This window comes from Drosophila eugracilis, unplaced genomic scaffold (assembly GCF_018153835.1).
Source record: "Drosophila eugracilis isolate 14026-0451.02 unplaced genomic scaffold, ASM1815383v1 contig_1667, whole genome shotgun sequence".
NCBI classification, from domain to species: Eukaryota; Metazoa; Arthropoda; class Insecta; order Diptera; family Drosophilidae; genus Drosophila; species Drosophila eugracilis.
In genome coordinates, this window is record NW_024572497.1 from 11,035 (window position 1) to 31,270 (window position 20,236).

Below are 20,236 nucleotides of genomic sequence, written 5' to 3' on the forward strand. Positions count from 1 at the left end.
GTAATTCCATCTACATGCTACATATTAAAGGTATACCACGATATACCGACAGACGATCAGAAAAGGGAAGAGACAGATTGCTAGATCGACTTAGCTTAAGATGCTGATTAAAATTCTTCAGAACCGATCGTTTTTAAGCCTTTACTTACAAATAAAACAAGTATATGTACATATACTTCCTTCTGCCTGTTACACAATTTTTATCGATTACAAAATACCCTTTGACTATCGGAGTAACGGATAAAATTACCACATAAATTAAGCAATTTTAATCTATAGGTTTTTTAAGAAGCTAAATACCTTTGTTTGTTTTGAAAAATTGTGTTTTATTATTATATGATACAAGATCATTAAGAAATTTCTTTTCTATGGAAAGTATCTACATTTAAAAAAAAACTCTTTGGTAAATCGATAGATATTGACAATAGTATATTTCACAAAGTCTAAAGAAGACATACACTATTATATTATGGACGCCACAGTTTTACGCGGTTTGTGGGCGTTAGAGTGGGCGTGGCCGAATGAAAACTGACAATGAGCTGCAATGGCATCTCTAAAATTAGTATTCTTAATCCTAACTTTCTATTTCTTATAGTTCCCGAGATTTTTGCATTCTTGGTTTTCCGGTTTTTGTGGGAGTTAGGGTGTGCGTGGCTAGATCGGAATAAAACAATTTGCATTTGGGGCATCATAAACACCTACATGCTTAATCTGAACTTTCTATCACTCATAGTTACCGAGATATCAGGTTTTCTTGAAAATGCGAAAACCGTCTTTTGAGCTTGTTGGACGTATGGGTGGGTGTGGCCAGATAATAGTACCACTATAAAATGCGCTGTCATATAAAGATTATACATACTGACTTCAACTTTTTAGCTCTAATAGTTCCTGAGATTTCAGCGATTTTAGTTTTTCGCGATTTGTGGGCGTTACAGTGGGCCTAGCAGGATGCTGTTATAAACTTGCGCTGCGTAGGCACTTCAAGAATCTTTATGCTTAATCTGAACTTTGTATCTCTTATATTTCCTGAGATCTCAGCGTTCATACGGACAGACGGACAGACAGATGGACATGGCTCAATCGTCTTCGCCATTCATCCGAGGTAGTCGCATTGGACCCTCCCGTGCCAAATCTTCTACAAGCCCAAAAGAATTTACCCTTGACTCACCAGAGGAACTCAAGGTCCGGATTACTGGCACCCACTGGTAGCGGGGTTATACCACCCGACCCGCCGAAGCCAATGATTGGTATTCCACCACGGAAACACATTTACGTTCGACGGAATAAAAATAAACCAAAGATGCCCGTTGAGAGTTACGCTCCCACTGTGGGATGTGGGCAGCTGCGTTTACCAAGTCAAAAACTAACCACTAACGTTTATAAATTGTTTTCGGTCAGTTCCTCGTTTGTATCGCAGGCCATTGTTTTTAATGAAACCTAGCTAGCTTCAGAAATTCTTAATTCTAAAGTTTTCCCTAGTAGGTACACAACGTATAGGTTTGACTGATTTCTCGGAAATGGTGGTAAAGTCCTAATTTCTGTGGATCTAAACTCGTTTCCGAGGTCGTTTATCTTCAAACTGGAGACTTAGAATTCATTTCCGTATAAATCATATTCTCTCAGATCAATTTGTATATTAGCTGTTCATGTATATCACCTTAGTCGGATTCCTTGGCGTATGAGCTGCATGTAACAGCCATTCAGCTTGCTTCCGTGCACCAACTACTTCTCGAGGAACTCTTCGGCCAATTCTCTTCCGATTTTCGTAGGAACGCCGGTCCGCATAACCATCGTGACCCTTGACTTAGGTCAACATGGCGTTGCGGCCCGGTTGCTTTGGGTGGCACGTTTTTGGCAGTAGGTACCCATCTCCATTGGGATACTTCTGTCGACTCCAGGATATCTGCCACCACATTTCCAACAAACTGCTTGTATCGCTGGTGAGCGCTGCTTATCCAGTGCAGCACGGTCTTGGAATCCATCCAAAGTACAAATCCGTTAATCTACATACTGTGATCCTGTTTCACAGTGTTCATCAGCCGTGTCCTAAGCAGGGCCGCTTGAAGTTACAGTCTCGGGATTGACATCGTCCTCATCGGAGCACATTTCGTGCTGGAACAAACGAAATACGCCTGCGCATTGTTGTTTGCTCAGGTTAGACATGCCACTTGGTCAAATTAATCATTATAGACTTACGCTTATGATATCCCCCGGTCCAATCTCATTTCTCGTCTCACCTAGTCGGAATGTGGAATCTTTATGATTCTGATGGTTCTCCAGAATGTGAAGCCAGTCTTTTCGCCGGGTCCTGACAGGGTACCGGATTGCGTGCTTAGGTATTGCTGCTCTACCCAAGCCAATCTTCTTCCAAAAATTGTTTAACTCTTCCTTAGAAACGTCCACGTTTCCCACTAACGCCGATCTAAGTCCCGGGAGTGGCCTCTAACTCTTGGCACTTCACCGAAGCAAGAAATATCAGATCTTGTAACGTAACCAACACTAGACAAAGCGTGTGTGCATGGATGTTTTATTCTGTTGGGGAAATATAACTTAGATGTGACATCAACTTAATATATATTTGACCTACCGCAGTATCTGCTCCCTCTTTCTATGGGATCGCTGATCGGAGTGTCTGTGGCACCAAACGTAACGCAGCTTAAGAACACAATCAGTGTGGCCAGATATAAACAAAGAGTAAACCCCGAATACAATTCAAACTGACAGAGTGACAATCGATACTTATCCGTCACTTATTATTCCCCTTCACAAGAATCCTACGTGATTAATAATATCCCAAAAAACTTCGACGGATGTCATTTGCATTGACTTCAGTAAAGTATTTAATCCGTAAATCACCGACTTCTTTTGGGAAAACTTACTCTTAAATGATCTTCTGTGTTGGATTCGAAGTTATCGCTCTGGTAGAGGTCAACGAGTTCATTTTAAAGATTCAGTATCTGCTGTGGTGTATGATTCTTCCGGGAGGCCTCATGGAGACATCTTGGTGCGTTACATATTACATTATTCATTAATGACCTTCCTTTGGTTATTTGGTTAACGACTTCTTAGTACTGATGTATGCTTCTACCAGGTGAAACTGTTATGTTGTAGTTATGTCGTAGACATTGTAGTTCGTCTATAGAGCATTGTAGTTCGAACTTTGCCCTTCATGATATTCGAGCTACAATTGTTGCAATGCAATACTTTTTTTTAATCGTGGCCGGAAGAAAATACCCATTCGAGCTGCGGTGGCATCTTAAGAATTTGTATGCTCGATTGTATCTTTCTAGGTCTTAAAATTACCGAGATTTTAGCTTTTCTACTTTTCATCATTTTGTAGGCGTTAGAGTGGGCGTTGCTACATGCCCATTGGGAAATGGGAAACTACCTGCATAATCTTAACTTTATATTACTTATAGCTACCGAGATAGTAGTGTTTCTGCATTCTTTTTTTTAAGCTTGGTTGGCGAAGGATTGGGCGTGGCTGGTTAATAGTACTAGCATGAGATGCGCTGGCATCTCAAGACTATACATGCGCTATATCAACTTCATGGCTCTAATAGTTCCTGAGATTTTAGCTATTTCTTGCGAGTTATGGCCGTTAGAGAGGTTGTGGCAGTGTGCTGAAATAAACTTGTGCGTAGGGAACGCAAGAATCTGCTTGCCTAATCTCAAAATTTTACTATCTTCTAAGCTTGTTAATAAACTGTCAATTTTCGATTTCCCATACTTTTGCGGGCTTTAGAGTTGGCGTGACGAAATACTGACACAAATTTGCGCTGCATACGCATCACTAGATTGAACATGCCTAACCCAGCTAAATAATTTAATTTAGTTTTTATTAACTTAGAATTTTTAAAATGCAGGGTTTGTGCTTATGTTCTACTGAGGGAATTTTTTCGATCGAAAGGGGGTTTTTGATTTCAGCTAACTTTATTCAACTAAATTATGTACAGAGATGAAGACAAGATAAGAGAGAGAGAGATCTTCGACCGAATTCGCGTGGGCAAAAAGCTTTATTGGGTCCCGCTCCCCTCTTTACACTGGAAGAAACTTTTCATATCTTGTAGTCAACGTTATCTTTCCTCTTTTTGGTTTTCGCAAGTCCAGTGTTTATTTGTGTTTAATCCTCATCCCTGTTACATACCTTACAATGAACACAGGAATGAACGAGTAACTGATAAAAAAATTACAACAGATACTGAGAAATAACCAGAAATACGATTATTTTTTAAATTGCAACCCACAAAACGCAATTTATTATTTCATGCAGGTCCAAGGAATGTAATTTATTCTTAAAAGATTGGAGCAGAACTCTTAGTCTTCGAATAATCTTTTAAAGGCGAGAAAAACTTAAAAGGAAAATCGTTTTTATTATATTTTTAAAAATATAAGTATTTTATTGAGAAATATTACTAATGTGAGTCTAGTAAAAGAATTCAAAAATATAGATGCAACAAGTTCCAAGTTTTTTTGTCGATTTTTTTACGACTGGATCTTAAAAAGAAATATATATTGATGCATTCGTTACTCATTACAGCAATAATGATCGGGATTAGAAAACCGTATCCATTACGAACTTCAAATTTCAGGCGAGATATTGAGTTAGGAGGGGTGCCACACGCAATTTACAAAACGTTCCGAACGTCCAAGGCCTCAGATGTTTTGAAGCTCGGCTTGCCCACCCAACCTGTGGGTATTACCATCTCTGTAACTGCATCCTTTAAGTCAATAATAGTCCCAGGGTCTCGGGTCAAAAATGGGATTATTTAGCGCATTATAAAGATTTATTTACTCGCTAAACATAAATAAAGTGTAAAACTTGACCTAACAACAAACAGTACATGCTAAATGAATATAATGGCATGAAAAAATAATAATATAAACATAATATCAACTAAAATACTTAGGTATGGTCAATTTGTATAAAATATTATAATAATAAAATAAATAAATAGATCTCACTTTCAAAGTTGAGCTAGGTCGATTTAGAATTTAGATTTTTCTTTTCTTTTGATCTTAATTTAATCGTTAAATATTAATTAAGGTCTCGCAATATGTTGGGCCAAGCAGCCAAAGCAAAGAGGGGTGAGCAGCGGCGGGCTTATCAGCAGTTTCTAGTTCGTTTTTATTATTTCAGTTTCGCGATTTATGTTACATTATAGCGCATGCGCTTTTGGGAGCTTTGTATAACTGCTGTAGCTCGAAGCTTTTGTAGTTAAGCTGTACCTCTTGCATTCGGCGCTTGCTTGCATAATTACATAATGGAGTTTGGAGCTGAGGCCACTGGATCTGCTGCTGCACGCAGAGAGAGGATGCTGCGGACACGAGCAGTATTGGTGCGGGCCGAGGACTTAAAAATTATGACCCTCGGGATCGGTGGCTTATTTCATGTCTGCGGTAGTCAGCACTGGAGACAGTGAGAGCGTTAGAGATTACTGACGCGGATTATGAGGTTGCCCTTGATCTTTTGCGCAACCGTTTCAGTAATCGACGATTATTATTTCAGGCTCACATCCACGAGATTCTGCAGCTAAGGGTAGTCGAGCGGGGATCCGTTGCACCTCTTCGAGAGTTATTCGACCGATTCAAATGACAGCAGACGAAACTCAAGGATGCCTCCTCAACCAGATCATTTTTCAAAAGCTGGACCCTGCCACAAAGGCGAAGTGGGAAGAATCTCTCGCAGCAAAAAGTGCTGACAGCCTGCCAACTTGGGGATCTATGGCTCGGTATTTGGAACAAAGATGCCGTAAACTTGAAACTTTGGATTTGGTTTTAGCTTCGCATTTGCCAGCGGATCAAGTGAGCCGACGTAGGCCGTTGAATTATCGTTCGTGCATGCTCATTAATGTGCCGCCTGCTCCGTGTGCCCTGTGCGGTACCCTGTCGCATGCTGTTCCTTCTTGCCCAAGGTTCCTCGCCTTGTCAGTTGAGGAACGATACGATGAAGTCCAAGCGTCAGTGGGAGGAGAACGAGGAGCTGAAGGACAGGCTGGACAAGAAAACCAAGAAGTGCAGCACTGCTGAGGGAAATGCCAATGGCCAATGCCGATCGGAAGAAGAATACTGATGAACTGAACGATATGACCAAGGAGTTGGATCGTCTGCGCCAGCAGTTCGAGGACACGCGCAAGGCTTTAGAGCAGGAGACACTGACGCGATTTGACTTGAAGAAGAATCAGATCCATTCATAGGGGATAAATGAGTAGCGCCGCATCCGCCAGACAGAGTACAGCAAAATCGATGGACAAAGTTGAAGTTGAAGTTGAAGCAGTCGCTACAGGAGCTGCGCTCTCAGTATCAAGAGCAGATGCGAATAATCGAGTCGCTATACGAGGATAAAGTCCGTCGGGGCTTCTACACGCATATCCTCATCTATGCACAAATCCATCGAAGAGTTGCGATCGACTCGTGTTCGTATTGACGGTCTAAATGCCCAGACTCACGATTTTGAGCTCGTACGTGAATTGGAGCAGAAACTAAATAACACTCGCGAGCGTCACGGACATGAGGTGGCTCAGCTCGAGAAGGAGCCTGTTCGACTGCGCGAAGAGATGTCCCATCAACTGCAAGAGTACCAGTACATCGGGGTCTAACTGGATTTGGAAATCGCTGCCTAGTGCCAAAGGCAATGTGAAGAACAAGGAACCATAAGGGAACAATAAGGGCAACGATGAGGTGGCCATGGAGGCTGGCAGCTGCAGCGTTTTGATCAACGTGGGCGGTCTTTCGACCACCTTCAAGTTCTATCGTTCTGCAAAAAGTGATCTATGTTGCCGTACTAAAAGTAGTTGTTGAACAACAATTTATGCGGTGTCTAGGCTGTGTCTGCTGCCGCTCAAGGACTTTGTTGAAGGGCCAGCCTTTGCCAAAGCAAAGACGGATGAGCAGCGGCGGGCAGTAACTTATAGTTTCTTTTAATTATCTCAGTTTCGCATGCGCTTTACTGTTACTTTGTAGAACTGCTGTAGCTGGAAGTTAAGCTGTACCTCTTGCTTTAGGCGTGGTTTTGTTCCGGAGTTAATTTGGCTTTGATTGGAACACGTATTAAAAATTTTGAAATTGAACAGCAATGCTGTATTTATTCTAAGGCAATAAAAAACTCTTAGTTGCTCAACACATTACTTAAACATTTCCTTGGTTTCTAATTTTTCTCTTTGATTTGCCTTTTGTTTCTGAACCGCCATGGTCTTTTTTATAACGAAATACATGTCAATTTTCACTCACCACCAATATTGCAGATCCATGGTTGAAAGCGCTTTCTCGGACGAAATTTGGCTGAAAATTTAAACTTAAAAAAAAAAAATCCCTATTATTATATGATTTTTTAAGAACATGGATATTTTTCTTCTCTTTTTTCATTACGAAGGTTGGGAGATAACAATCACAATCACTTCAAACCAATTTTTGCCATTCTCCTTATTCCTTCTTTTATTCTACCTTATCTTTTGTAATTTGTTCTGGCTACAAAAATGAATAAAATAAGACTTATTCACTAAAAAAAAACTCCATATCAGCGCGCTAGGGTCGCTGAACACACAAACTTAACTCACTGCTCATCGAATTACACCCACGCTTTGCGGTAATGAAAACTGAGCACTATCGAGCCAAAGGTTCGACGGTGGGCCTGCGGAGAGGAACTCAAGCCCAGCAATTGAGCTTTTTGCTTTTAGGGTTAAACAAAAATACCTCTACGACGATCACTCCTCCTGCTGCCTTGCGTCAGTGAATAGGTAAAATTTATATAATTGCCAAGCCTAGGTTTAGTTGTATAAGAATAAGTGGTAGAATAAGGAAGAATAGTATAGGGAATAGTAACAAGAGTTATTGTTAGAGAAGTAAGAAATCCATGAAATCCATAGTTCATAGTTTTGTTTTATAATTATAAGGATATCCCTGAAGTTGTTATGGCATAAAAATTTTTTGAATTTGAATGCGTGGGCGCGCCTTAGTAAGGAGGAACGGACACACTACCCAGGGACCCAGGAACACGACCAAAGGGATTTTTGGGAACGGTCGTACAAACTCCAGCCAAAGGGGTATATAAGGAGTACCGGTTCCCAAGGAAACTTCACCCTTGCAGTGGGCACCCTTATCTCCAGACAACAATCGTCGTTTGGTAAGATTCATCGCTGAGTCTAATAAATTCTACTCGGTCATACCGCCCATCGCCATTAGCCGATGCTCTCTTGTCGCTTACGCGGCAGACCCAAAGGGTCTCTCAACATCGTCTATTTCACTCTCTCATATAGTAGACCCACGGAGCTTCGATTCATTCTCTCACATAACGGACCCAAAGGGCGCTACTACTCTTTACCCATTTACACTCTCTCATGTGGTAGGCATCGCCGTATTAATAAATGCCCGGAGCTTACCCTCCATCTCAACTAACCGACCCAGGGTCTCCCCTTCCTTCATAGCTAGCGGATTTGCGAATTCGTCTCGTCCAACCCAAGCGGACTCCAAGAGAGAGAAGGGAGTCATCCCACCGCTCTTCCTCCCCAACCCTATTTCTTCAAACAAATGTTGGAACGAACTGCTAGCATCCGGTGTTCTGTCCCAGCCCACCCCAAAGCAGGACCGTTACAAAAATAATAGCTTGGCAAAAATTTCTCTCTAAAACCGCTACACCTCCTTTCCTAAATGGACTCAGCGCTAGCAACAAAATAATACGTTTTCTTCCCGATCCTTCACTTTCGCCCCTGGATACGAATTCGCAATGGACTTTCGACTTTGCACTTTGATTTGTAAAACCCTATAGTCGCGCACAACTAATCCTCACAAAGTGTGGAAAGAGAATGGACGTTATAGATGGTTGACTTTTGGCGCTAACCCATTCTAAGGCCTTTGCCCAGAGAAACAATGCCCAACTCTCTCTATGCCTCTTTTCAGTTCCAACATTGTCTCTTAGATGGCGCACATTCCCAAATATCCTTCATTCTTGGTAATTCGGTCTATGATGTAACGCTTGTAACATTATAGGCCGAATTACCAAGCCCGAAAACTATCTGTGAGGTGATAAAATTTAGTTTCTCCAATGTGGTTTTATCGCAGTCATTCAGAATGAAGAAGGTATCAATCTTTAAAAATCTGTCTTTAAAAGTAAAAATTAACGTTTAGATTGCTTAATATTATAGTTACAATAAACACAGGAATGAACGAGTAACTGATAAAAAAAATTACAACAGATACTGAGAAATAACCAGAAATACGATTATTTTTTTAATTTGCAACCACAAAACGAAATTTAGTATTTCAGGTAGGCATTTATTCTTTAAAGTTTGGAGCTGCACTCTTACTTTTCGAATAATCTTTCACAGGAAAAAAAACTGTAAAGGAAAATCGTTTTTATTATATTTTTAAAATTATAAGTATTTTATTCAGAAATATTACTACTGTGAGTCTAGAAGAATAATATTGTTGTAAATTCAAGAATATAGATACACCAGAGACCAGACTAGATCTTGAAAAAAAAATATATATTTTTTTGCATTCGTTATTCATAGACCGAATTACCAAGCCCGAAAGCTTTCTGGCAAGTGATAAAATTTAGTTTCTCAAATGTGGTATAAAAAATAAAAAAAAATTAATTTTTCTTTGCCTGGACTTCGGTTGTAATTCCATCTACATGCTACATATTAAAGGTATACCACGATATACCGACAGACGATCAGAAAAGGGAAGAGACAGATTGCTAGATCGACTTAGCTTAAGATGCTGATTAAAATTCTTCAGTACCGATCGTTTTTAAGTCTTTACTTACAAATAAAACAAGTATATTAAAAAACAAGAAGAAACGCTAGAGTCGAGGGTCGCGACTATATGATACCCGATACTGTCTCATCCCATTTTAAAATAATCATTTTGCTACCAGAAATTGTCTCAGCGCCACCTTTGGTCGGAAAGGCATGTTTAATAACTGATGATGACGTCCGTCTCTGCGCATGTGAGGCTTTATAACATACATTTCTTAATAAATCTTGTAATAATGTACCGATTTAATTTTTTTTACGGTATATCGATAGATGTTGTCAAAAATGTTATACAAGATCAAATGAAATTTTAAATTGTAATTATTTAATCTTAACTTTCTGGCTCTGATCGATCCCGATATTTAAGAGTTTTTGATTTTTTGGATTTCACGTTTTGTGGGCGTTAATAACACGCTTTGGTGGCATCATTGGAAACTACAAGTTTAATCCCAACTTTCTATCACTTATCAATAGTGAGATCCCGAGTTTTTCGAGCTTGATTGGCGTATGGGGGTCGTATCCTAACATTCCAGCTCTCAGATTTCCTGAGATATAAGCAATTTTAGTTTTTCATGATCTGCGGGCGATAGAGTTATCGAGTCAGAATGCTGAAATTAACTGACGTATACGCATCTCGAAAGTTAATATATTTTATAGTTTCTGATATAAGCGTTAATATGGACAGACGACCATGGTTAAAAAGACTCGGTTAGACTACTCATGAATATATGTACATATACTTCCTTCTGCCTGTTACACAATTTTTATCGATTACAAAATACCCTTTGACTATCGGAGTAACGGATAAAATTACCACATAAATTAAGCAATTTTAATCTATAAGTTTTTTAAGAAGCTAAATAGCTTTGATTGTTTTGAAAAATTGTGTTTTATTATTATATGATACAAGAACATTAAGAAATATCTTTTCTATGAAAAGTACTACATTTAAAAAAAACTCTTTGGTAAATCGATAGATATTGACAACAGTATGTTACACAAAGTCTAAAGAAGTCATACACTATTATATTATGGACGCCACAGTTTTACGCGGTACAATGAGCTGCAATGACATCTCTAAAATTAGTATTCTTAAGCCTAACTTTCTATCTCTTATAGTTCCCGAGATTTTTGCATTTTTGGTTTTCTGGGTTTTTTGGAAGTTAGGGTGTGCGTGGCTAGATCGGAATAAAACAATTTCCATTTGGCATCATAAACACCTACATGCTTAATCCGAACTTTCTATCACTCATTGTTACCGAGATATTATTCAAAATAATTTACCTTTGACTTAACAGGGGAACTCAGGGTCCGGATTACACCCGCCAAAGTTCAGGATTCCAGAGAAACACATTTTCGTTTACTGGCTTGCCCCTGATACGTCTGAATAGGACATCCTGGATTACATTCAAGCTAGATCTAAGGCCCATATTAAGGTGGACAATTTCACTAAATACAAATATGCCTACGCCAGGAACATGTCATCTTTTCAGTGTGTTCCTTCGATGGCTTTTGACGTTATCTGTTCGGCGGAATAAAAAGAAAACAAAAGACGCCCGTTGGTGGTTAAGCTCCCACAAGTAAACGCAGCTGCCAAGCCAAAAACTAACCCCTACATCCAAAAGCTCTAACGTTTATAAATTGTTTTCGGTAAGTTTATCGTTTCTATCCCAGGTCATTGTGTTTAATGAAAGCTAACTTCAAAAATTCTTAATTCTTAAATTTTCCCTAGAAGGTAGAGTCCTAATTTCTGTGGACTCTAAATTCATTTCCGATGTGGTTAATCTACAGACTTAGAATTCATTTTCGTAAAAATCCTATTCTCAATTTGCATATTACCTGTTCATGTATTCCACCTAAGTCGGATTCCTTGACGTATGAGCTGCAGGTAACAGCCATTCAGTCTGTCTTCCCTTTGTTATCGGATATGGATCAGCTGGTGGTGTTGGGTGACTTTAACTTACCCCATAAACGATAAAAATCAGATGCTGAAACTTACTAAGGTATATCTAAACTCTTGTTCCTTGCAGCACTAGTGAAGATCAGTCATATCTTCATGCCAGCATGGCTTTATGAAACAACGGTCTACTACACCCAATCTTCTGGAACTAACATCCTTCGTGATCACTGGTTTCCACAAAAAAATTCAGACAGATGTCATTTACACTGACTTCAGTAAAGTAGTTACCTCTCTGATAGGGGTCAACGAGTTCATTTTAAAAATTCAGTGTCTGCCTTGGTATTCGGTTCTTCCGGGGTCCCTCAGGGGAGACATCTTAGTCCGTTAGTTTTTGCATTATTCCTTAATGCCCTTTCCCTTGGTTATTAACGACTCCTTAGTACTGATGTATGCAGATGATGTCAAACTCTGTCTTCAATATACCGATAGCTTCTACCAGGTGAAACTGCAATCCGACCTGAACAATTTTCAGAGATGGTACACTGCAAACTTAAATCTCAACGACTCTAACTGCAAAGCTGACTTTTTGTCGCCTAAAGCCTCAGCAAAAATCTGGATCTGGAAAGAATTAAAGCAGTCGAAGATCTTGGCATCTTACTCGATGCAAGACTTAAGTTTTCCGACTATATTTCCTCTATGGTTTCATTAAAAAATAAATTCAACGACCCCCATGTCACCAAAACACTTTTCATTTCTTTAGTTTGTCCGATTTTGGAATAAGTATCACGTATGTATCTTGGACCCCCAGTATGGGGTTTACCAGTGTCCTATTGAATCCATCCAAAAGAATTCCTCAATATTCTCTCCGTGGCCACTACTGGCATACAAACCTACTCCTTCCTTCTTATAAAGACTTACTAATTCTTTACTAATCGTAGGACCATGCTTAGCGTCGTATTCATCCATAGACTTCTTAAGGGGAACTATTTAATGCAATACTATTCTTGAAAACCGTTACAGTTTTCTGCATTTTGTTGGCTTTAGAGTGGGCGTGGCCGCGCAGCGGTGGCATCTTAAGAACATGTATACTCGTGACTAACTTTCTAATCATATAGTTACCTAGATTTTAGCGATTTTTGTTTTCCGCATTTTGTGCGCGTTACAATGGGCGTGGCCACATGGGCCATCGGGAGCATCATTAGAAACTACTTGCTCAAGCATAAGTATATATCACTTATAGGTACCGAGATAGCAGCGATTCTGGGTTTATTCATTCGAGCTTGGTGGGTGAAAGATTCGCTTGGCCTGATAATAGTACTACCATGATATGCGCAGGCATCTTAAGACTATACATGCGATATCCCACTTTATAGCTCTAGTCCTGAGATTTCAGCCATTTTTTGTGAGTTATGGCTATTAGAGTGGGCGTGGCAGGGTGCTGAAATAAACTTGTCTTGCATAGGGACCTCAAGAATCTGATTACTTAATCTTAATCTTACTGATCCTCTTAATCTTTTATAGTATATATAGTTTCATTAAACATTTATTTCAGTTCTCAAACTTGTGTCGTATATATTCTTAAGGGCGATGTATGGATCGAGAACTATAAGAGATCGAAAGTTGAAATTAAGTCAAATGCTAGGCTAGGCAGTTATTAAACTATATTAATAATATTTATTAACTGACGGTGAGGACTTTTGATTTAAACTTGTTAATAAACTGTCAATTGTCACAATATCCCATGCTTTTGTGGGCTTTAGAGTGGTCGTGACCGGATACTGAAACAATATTGAGCTACATTGGCATCTCTAGATTGAACATACTTAACAGCAACTTTCAATAACTTGAGTCTCTCTCGTAGCTTTTGGCTTTCCCAAGCTCAGTGTCTACTAAAATCTTTATCTCTGTTAGACACCCTTTAATGAACACATCAATGAACGAGTAAAAAATACAGCAGATACTGAGGAATAACAGGAAATACAATTTTTTTTTAATTTGCAACCACAAAAGGCATTTTATTATTTCAGGCAGGCTCAAGAAATGTAATTTATTCTTCGAAGTTTGGAGCAGCACTCTTAGTTTTTGAATAATCTCTCACAGGCGAGTAAAACTGAAAAGAAAAATCGTTTTTATTATATTTTTATAACTATAAGTATATTATTCAGAAATATTATTGCTGAGAGTTGTAGTAGAATACTATAGTGTTAAATTCTAGAATATAGATACGCAAGAGCTGTAAGCTTCTTTGTGGACTTTTATACGACTGGATCTCAAAAAGAAATATATATTTTTGCATTCCTTACTCATAGACCGAATTACCAAACCCAAAAGCTTTTTGGGATGTGATAAAAGTTAGTATTTTGAATGCGGTTTTATTACGGTCGTTCAGAATGAAAAAGGTATAAAACTTTAAACATCTGTCTTTAAAAGTAACAAATTAATAATTTAATAAAAAATTCCATTTTTCTTTGGCAGGACTTTGGCTTTCATATATTCAGACAGAAAAAGTATGCGTACACAACTTAAAATCTAGAAAAAGTTAATTTATTTTTATTAGTACGAAGTTGGATACCCTATTCGTTTGATAACTTCAGTCAACCGATTTGGCATTGAGTGGACCAATTTAGCCGTATCCTCTGCCGTTATTTGACGCCATTCTTCCTGAATGATCTTTTTGAGCATATTCTTAGATGTTATGGTGTGTTGGGAAATCCTGCGGTGGTGAATTTAATTGATTTTTTACATTATAAAGCAACCACAGCTTAGTATTACTGGCACAATGTTTTGGATCATTGTCCTGTTGAAACCAAAAGTCATTTTCTAGTCCTTATTTTTCAGCGTTTTGATTTAAATTTTGTTTTAAAATGTTGATAAACTTCTTGTGATCTATTGTGGATGCAATGAATTCAAGGTTACCGACTCCACTAGCCGCCATACATCCCCAAACCAATACACCACCACCGCCATGTTTTACGATTGGGGCAAGGTTTTGGATATCTAGGGCTGTACCCTTTTTTCGCCATTCCAGCTTACGCCCTTTTATACCAAATATGCAAAATTTACTTTCATCACTGAAAAATACTTTTTTCCAGAACTCTTTGGGCTTTTATTTTTTATTTTCTTGCAAATTACATTCGCTTTGTTTTATTAATAGCGGATATTAATGGTTTCTTCCGGGCAGTACGGCTTTTATAGCCTTCTTTCTTAATCATTTTTCGCACCGTGTCATCATAAACGTCCTTCCCAAACTTTTCGTTAATATCCTTAACAATTTGGGAGGCTGTTATCCTTGGATTAACCTTAATAGCCTTCGAAATGCTCCTCTTCTCCCGGGTAATGATCTTTGGTGGCCTACCGGAACGTGGCCTGGACGCACAGGATCCTGATAATTTTGCATTTTACAGAACTCTTTGTACGGAGGAATGTGTTCTTCCAATAATATAACCAATTTCCCGAAGAGTGTTTCCCTCATCATGAAGATTTACAATGAGTTTCCTCGAATCTAGATCAATTTCCTGACTTAAATTCCCCATCACAAAATGCACGTGAGATAATTTTAGAGAAAATAATAAGAACAGAGTAAATAGGCTTTGGTTTACAGTTATCCATGCCAAAACAGAATTTGAAAGTCATTTGCTACCGTTAATTTAACGTTCTTTGCTTTTGTACGCATACTTTTTCTGACTGAAAATCTGACTATTTTGTTAATTTGTTCTATAATATCTAAAGTTTAAGAGATAGGACAAAGATGTTACTTACCGTTAAAGCTAATAAAATGTACTACTTTAAAAAAAAAAATTGTTTTATGTGTATATTATTAACACTTTTTTTTGAAGCCAAAGCTAGTTTTTCTGGCAAGTGAATTTAATCCTAACTTTCGTTTTTTTTGCGTTCTGTGGGCTTGGCCAGATGGGGAAAATAACACGCTTTGGTGGCCTCATTGGAAACTACAATCTTAATCCCAATTTCTTTCACTTTCTGTTACTGAGATCCTGAGTTTTTCGAGCTTGGTGGGCGTATCCCAACTTTATAGCTCTCATAGTTCCTGAGAGTTTAGCAATTTTCGTTTTTCATGATATGTGGGCTTTAATGTGGGCGCGGCCGAAAGAATATACCACTTCGCGCTGCGGTGGCATCTTAAGAACATGTATGATCGATCCTAACTTTCTAATCATATAGATACCGAGATTTTAGCGATTTTTGTTTTCCACATTGTGTGCGCGTTACAATGGGCGTGGCCATATGGGCCATCGGGAGCATCATTAGAAACTATTTGCTGAATCTTAAGTACATATCACTTATAGGTACCAAGATATCAGCGTTTCTGCGTTCATTCATTCGAGCTTGGAGGGTGAAGGATTCGCATGGCCAGATAATAGTACCACCATGAGATGCGCAGGCATCTTAAGGCTATACAAGCGTAATCTCACTTTATAGCTTTAATAGTTCCTGAGATTTAAGCCATTTTTTGTGAGTTGTGGCCGTTAGAGTTGGCGTGTCAGGGTGCTGAAATAAAGTTGTGTTGCGTAGGGACCTCAATAATCTGATTACTTAATCTCAACATTGTATCTTTTATAGTTCCTGAGATCTCAACGTTCATACCGACAGACGGACGGAGAGACGAACATGACGTAATCGCCCTCGCTATTGGTAACAGGTATAAAAAAGGCTTCAAGAAGAGTTGGGGAACAGCAAAAAAAAATTATTCAAAATATGTCAAAACGCTTAAGCCTAATAAAAAATAATGGCTATCAAACCAAATATTAGAGTAAAATATTATTACACAAGAAAACCCGTATTTAAATGTAACGCAATATTGTCGTTTTTTTTTTAAATAAAATCCTAATATGTACATATATACATATATATAAAGAAAAAGTAATAGTTAAAAGTTAGCTTTAAGCATTATCTTCCGTTGATTTTCTTAGCTTCCCAGCCTCTCGGCTTTAATTCCACTAAATTTTGTAACGTTTCTTGGGGAATATTCGACCAATCCTCAAGTAATAGCTTGTAGAGATTATTTTTTCACGAAATCGTATCTTTCCGGAATTTGAGCTTAAGGTGGACCCCAAATCTTCGATGGAGGTGAAGACTTACCTCTGCGGATGGGTTTGGATTCATTTTCTGTTATAAAACAGCCACATTTTCACTTTCCAAGCCGTTTGTTTCAGGTCAAATTAAGTTATCGCTTTCTATACGCAATTTAGCTGCACTGGAGTGGAGTATTTCCTTCAGATTTTCCAAGAATTTCTCTGATTTTCCTCTTTATTTCATACTTTCTATATTTAAAGGACTTATATCAAACAATTCACTAAGGTGTTTAAGAGTTTTTCCCTTATTGTCCAAGTGTAAACTGATTTTTCTTTGCGGTTTGTTTAAGTCTGTTCCCTTTGGGCATTTTGTAGCATATATAGACCAAGAAAGACCCCAGAAATTTAACAGAATTAAGTCTTTAAAATACACTTCACCCTCGCTTAACATGGACTCTTTTAGCACGAACTCGGTCTTACACGGTTACAAATTTTCTGCCATCCCTTTTTTAACACGCTAAGGACCTCGTTCTTACACGGTTGCAAAATATCGTTATGTACATATTTTTTTGCTGTCAATTAACGTCCTTGAGCCTTTCAGAGCAGGTCATCGAATGACGATTTAAGTTTAATAGAGTTGAAAAAAATAATTATGCCATATAAGGAGTGCTAGAAAGAAGATTTAAATGCCACCAAACAATCGAAAATGACTAATTTTTTTTTAAAGAGCCACTAAAAAAAATTTGATAGAACATATGATCTCCTTACTTTTTAACATTATTAAGTTTCTAAAAAAAATACAACTCAATAGACCAAAAAACTAAATAACGAATTATTGTGATGCAACGAATACTTTTTTGAGCATAAAAATTGACTTAGTTTTACATTTTTGTCTATAAATTTCTTTAGGAAGCTATTTTTGGTTGGTTTTTTATAAATTAGTAGACAATATAAATATCTTTCGAAATATATACTACCCTTCTACCCTTTTTGAAATTGGAAACCATATAAAAACAGCCATTTTATCTCAGGCACACTAACAACAAATACTTTTTAACTAACTGCAGTAGTAGAGGAAATTTATGATTTATATAACTTTTTACCTTGTATTGCTTGTCTTTGTACTCTTGCCATGGTTCAGGGTTTGATGTACGATTCCAAGTGACATCTGGGTTGCGAGTCGCGAGACGAGCCATATAGTAAATTGCTCCAATAGCTCCCGCTCCAACACACACATAAAGTGGTATCAACTACAATATATAAGGTTATGTAATAACGTAATAAATAATGCCCTAAATATTTATATCTTACAGCTGGATTTTTTTTAAGACTTTGTAGTCCAAGCCCTTGCATTTTCCTGACTAGAAAAATATATCATTTAAAAATAATATACGGAAAACTATTAAAACCAAATTACCTAACTCTTACTCAACAAAAATAAGCGTGACCGAATATTTTCAATACATAAATACATAAAAGTCTGAAATTGGAAATATACTAAACGCCGAATAACTTATTCAGTATATTTCAGATTAGCTCGGATTACAGTCAAAATTGTGTTCCTAAATAAATACTGATGTCCCACAACAATATTCCTGTTATATTAGGTATCGATGGGACATAACGATTGGCATTCTTGGCCTACGTTCCTACAGACAATATAGTAGATCCAAAACAATCCATCTAGAGGCAATTCAATTAAATGAATGTTTTCCAGAAACCCAATGTCCCAAGGAAATCAGAAAACTGTATGTCTTTTCAGTTTCGTTAGTCTTTACTGAATGCATATACATATGTACATATGCTATTTTGACAATAATTCTTATGCCTAAAGAGAGTTGCTGCGTCCCCAGAGAAGCCGGAAGAGCAGCTGCTCTTATGCTTATGCATAGGTGAAAGTGAAGTTATGCATATAAGTTAATTTAGTGTAACCTTTATTATATTATTTCTTACTTTCACTCAAGCCCGTTGGGGCAAGGATCCATTTATAAGAGATTGGGTTTATTAAGTTTCTTTCATTTATTTCACCTAAACCTGTTATGGTAAAGGATAATATAAACAGTGTGTTACAATTATTTATTTATTACACATTTCCCCTAAACCTGTTAAGGTAAGGGATAGTTATAATTGATTTTACATTATTAAATTATTACACATTTATTTCCCCTAAACCTGTTAAGGTCAAGGATAGCATAAATGGTTTTATAATAATTATTTGTTACACAGCTATGGCTGCGGAGTACCATCTTAGACTAAACTAAATATCCGATCCGGCTGCAGCTAGAACTCTTCGTCTGGTCGCAGCGCTGTCGCCAAAGTGCCGGATCATCGTTTTTATCCAGGTGCTGACGATCACTCGCTGCGCGAGTGTTCTGGCCGGGAACCGTGGGATTGTCTCCAGAGTGCGGAGTCGACGATTTCCTTAATTTCCTTCTGATCGGGCTCTGGGTGATTGCCCCCAGAGTGCAGAGTCGGCGGTTTCTTCGTTGCGCATGCTGACCACTTCTGGCCGGGCTCCGGGTGATTGTTTCCGGAGTGCAGAGTTGGCAGTTTCCCTATTCCCTGTGTTGGCCACCGGATGTGGCCCGCAACTCGGCAGTTTCCCAATTTAGGAACTGGGTGTGTTAACTTCTCCTCCTTTTAAGTGGTCGCCGTCCCGGAGACCCGATGGTTCCAAGTCATCGTTAGTTCTTGAGTTGGCGTTGACTTTGTTCTTCAGGTGATGGTAGCTGAGCCAAAGGGTTGAGCACAGCAGGAGGAAGCCGAGTAGGGCGAGGGAGTAACTGACGAAGGAACCCAAGGAAAGTTCTTCCCTAAAGGTCCCAATGTGGTGGATGTTCCTCAGACTCAACTCGTGCAGAAACGGAAGGCTCAGCAGAGCTTGGTGGGTCGTGATTGCTGAGCATAGGTGTTATTTTGGAGCTCCCTGCAGAAGGTGGCGCCAACTGACGTCTTGCAGTACCCGATGTTGAGGTTTCGTCCCGGGAACTCAGCGACTAGGTTTCCGTTTTCGAAGTCTAGGATCTTGTTGTGGTGCTTCTGTACTTTTTGATTTTGGTTTTTTGTATTTGAAATTGTTATATTATTATTAGGCTCTATATTTTCTACCTTATATGGCCCGTTATATTTAAAATCTTGTTATGTCTCGACTTCTTATCGGGGATCCAATCATCGGTCCGGCTAGTCGTCGGGTTCTACCAGGCGTGAGTAGGACCACGATAGTTGGATCTGTCGGCATACAGTCCTAGAGCTGCTGGAACATTTTTTGGGCAACTCCTCGGCACTGGGCAACGGGTCTGCATCTCGTCGCATCACCCCGTTATGAAAAACCTACTCACTCATCATTTTTTTTCCACTTTAATTCACAATGTACTTACACAAAACATTATTTCCATTGCGTAATTTCCTAACCTGGGTACCACAGGAAAGAATACAAATATATGTATACATATATATATAGTAACATATTCACAAATTCCGTTATGTACCAAGAAATAAGAATCTGCACGCTGAACCAATGTAAACAATCCACATCCGGAGCAGGCAATGTG

The 20,236-nt window shown here is 38.5% G+C and overlaps 1 protein-coding gene and 1 long non-coding RNA gene across 2 annotated transcripts; both read right to left on the reverse strand.

Annotated features, from left to right (window-relative positions):
- Positions 1 to 1,175: 1,175 nt before the first annotated feature.
- LOC108117445 lies at positions 1,176 to 2,662 on the reverse strand. The gene is made up of 3 exons (XR_001772885.2): positions 2,588 to 2,662; positions 2,197 to 2,532; positions 1,176 to 2,132 (listed from the first exon to the last, which is right to left on the reverse strand). It is a non-coding gene; the product is annotated as an uncharacterized LOC108117445 (long non-coding RNA).
- Positions 2,663 to 13,182: 10,520 nt separating this feature from the next.
- Positions 13,183 to 18,184, reverse strand: LOC108118305 (cytochrome c oxidase subunit NDUFA4). Its single transcript, XM_041819626.1, has 4 exons — positions 18,103 to 18,184; positions 17,997 to 18,046; positions 17,789 to 17,935; positions 13,183 to 13,765 (listed from the first exon to the last, which is right to left on the reverse strand). The coding sequence occupies exons 2-4, from the start codon at positions 18,036 to 18,038 to the stop codon at positions 13,703 to 13,705; spliced, it is 252 nt and encodes an 83-aa protein (XP_041675560.1). The 5' UTR covers positions 18,039 to 18,046; positions 18,103 to 18,184; the 3' UTR covers positions 13,183 to 13,702.
- Positions 18,185 to 20,236: the final 2,052 nt, after the last annotated feature.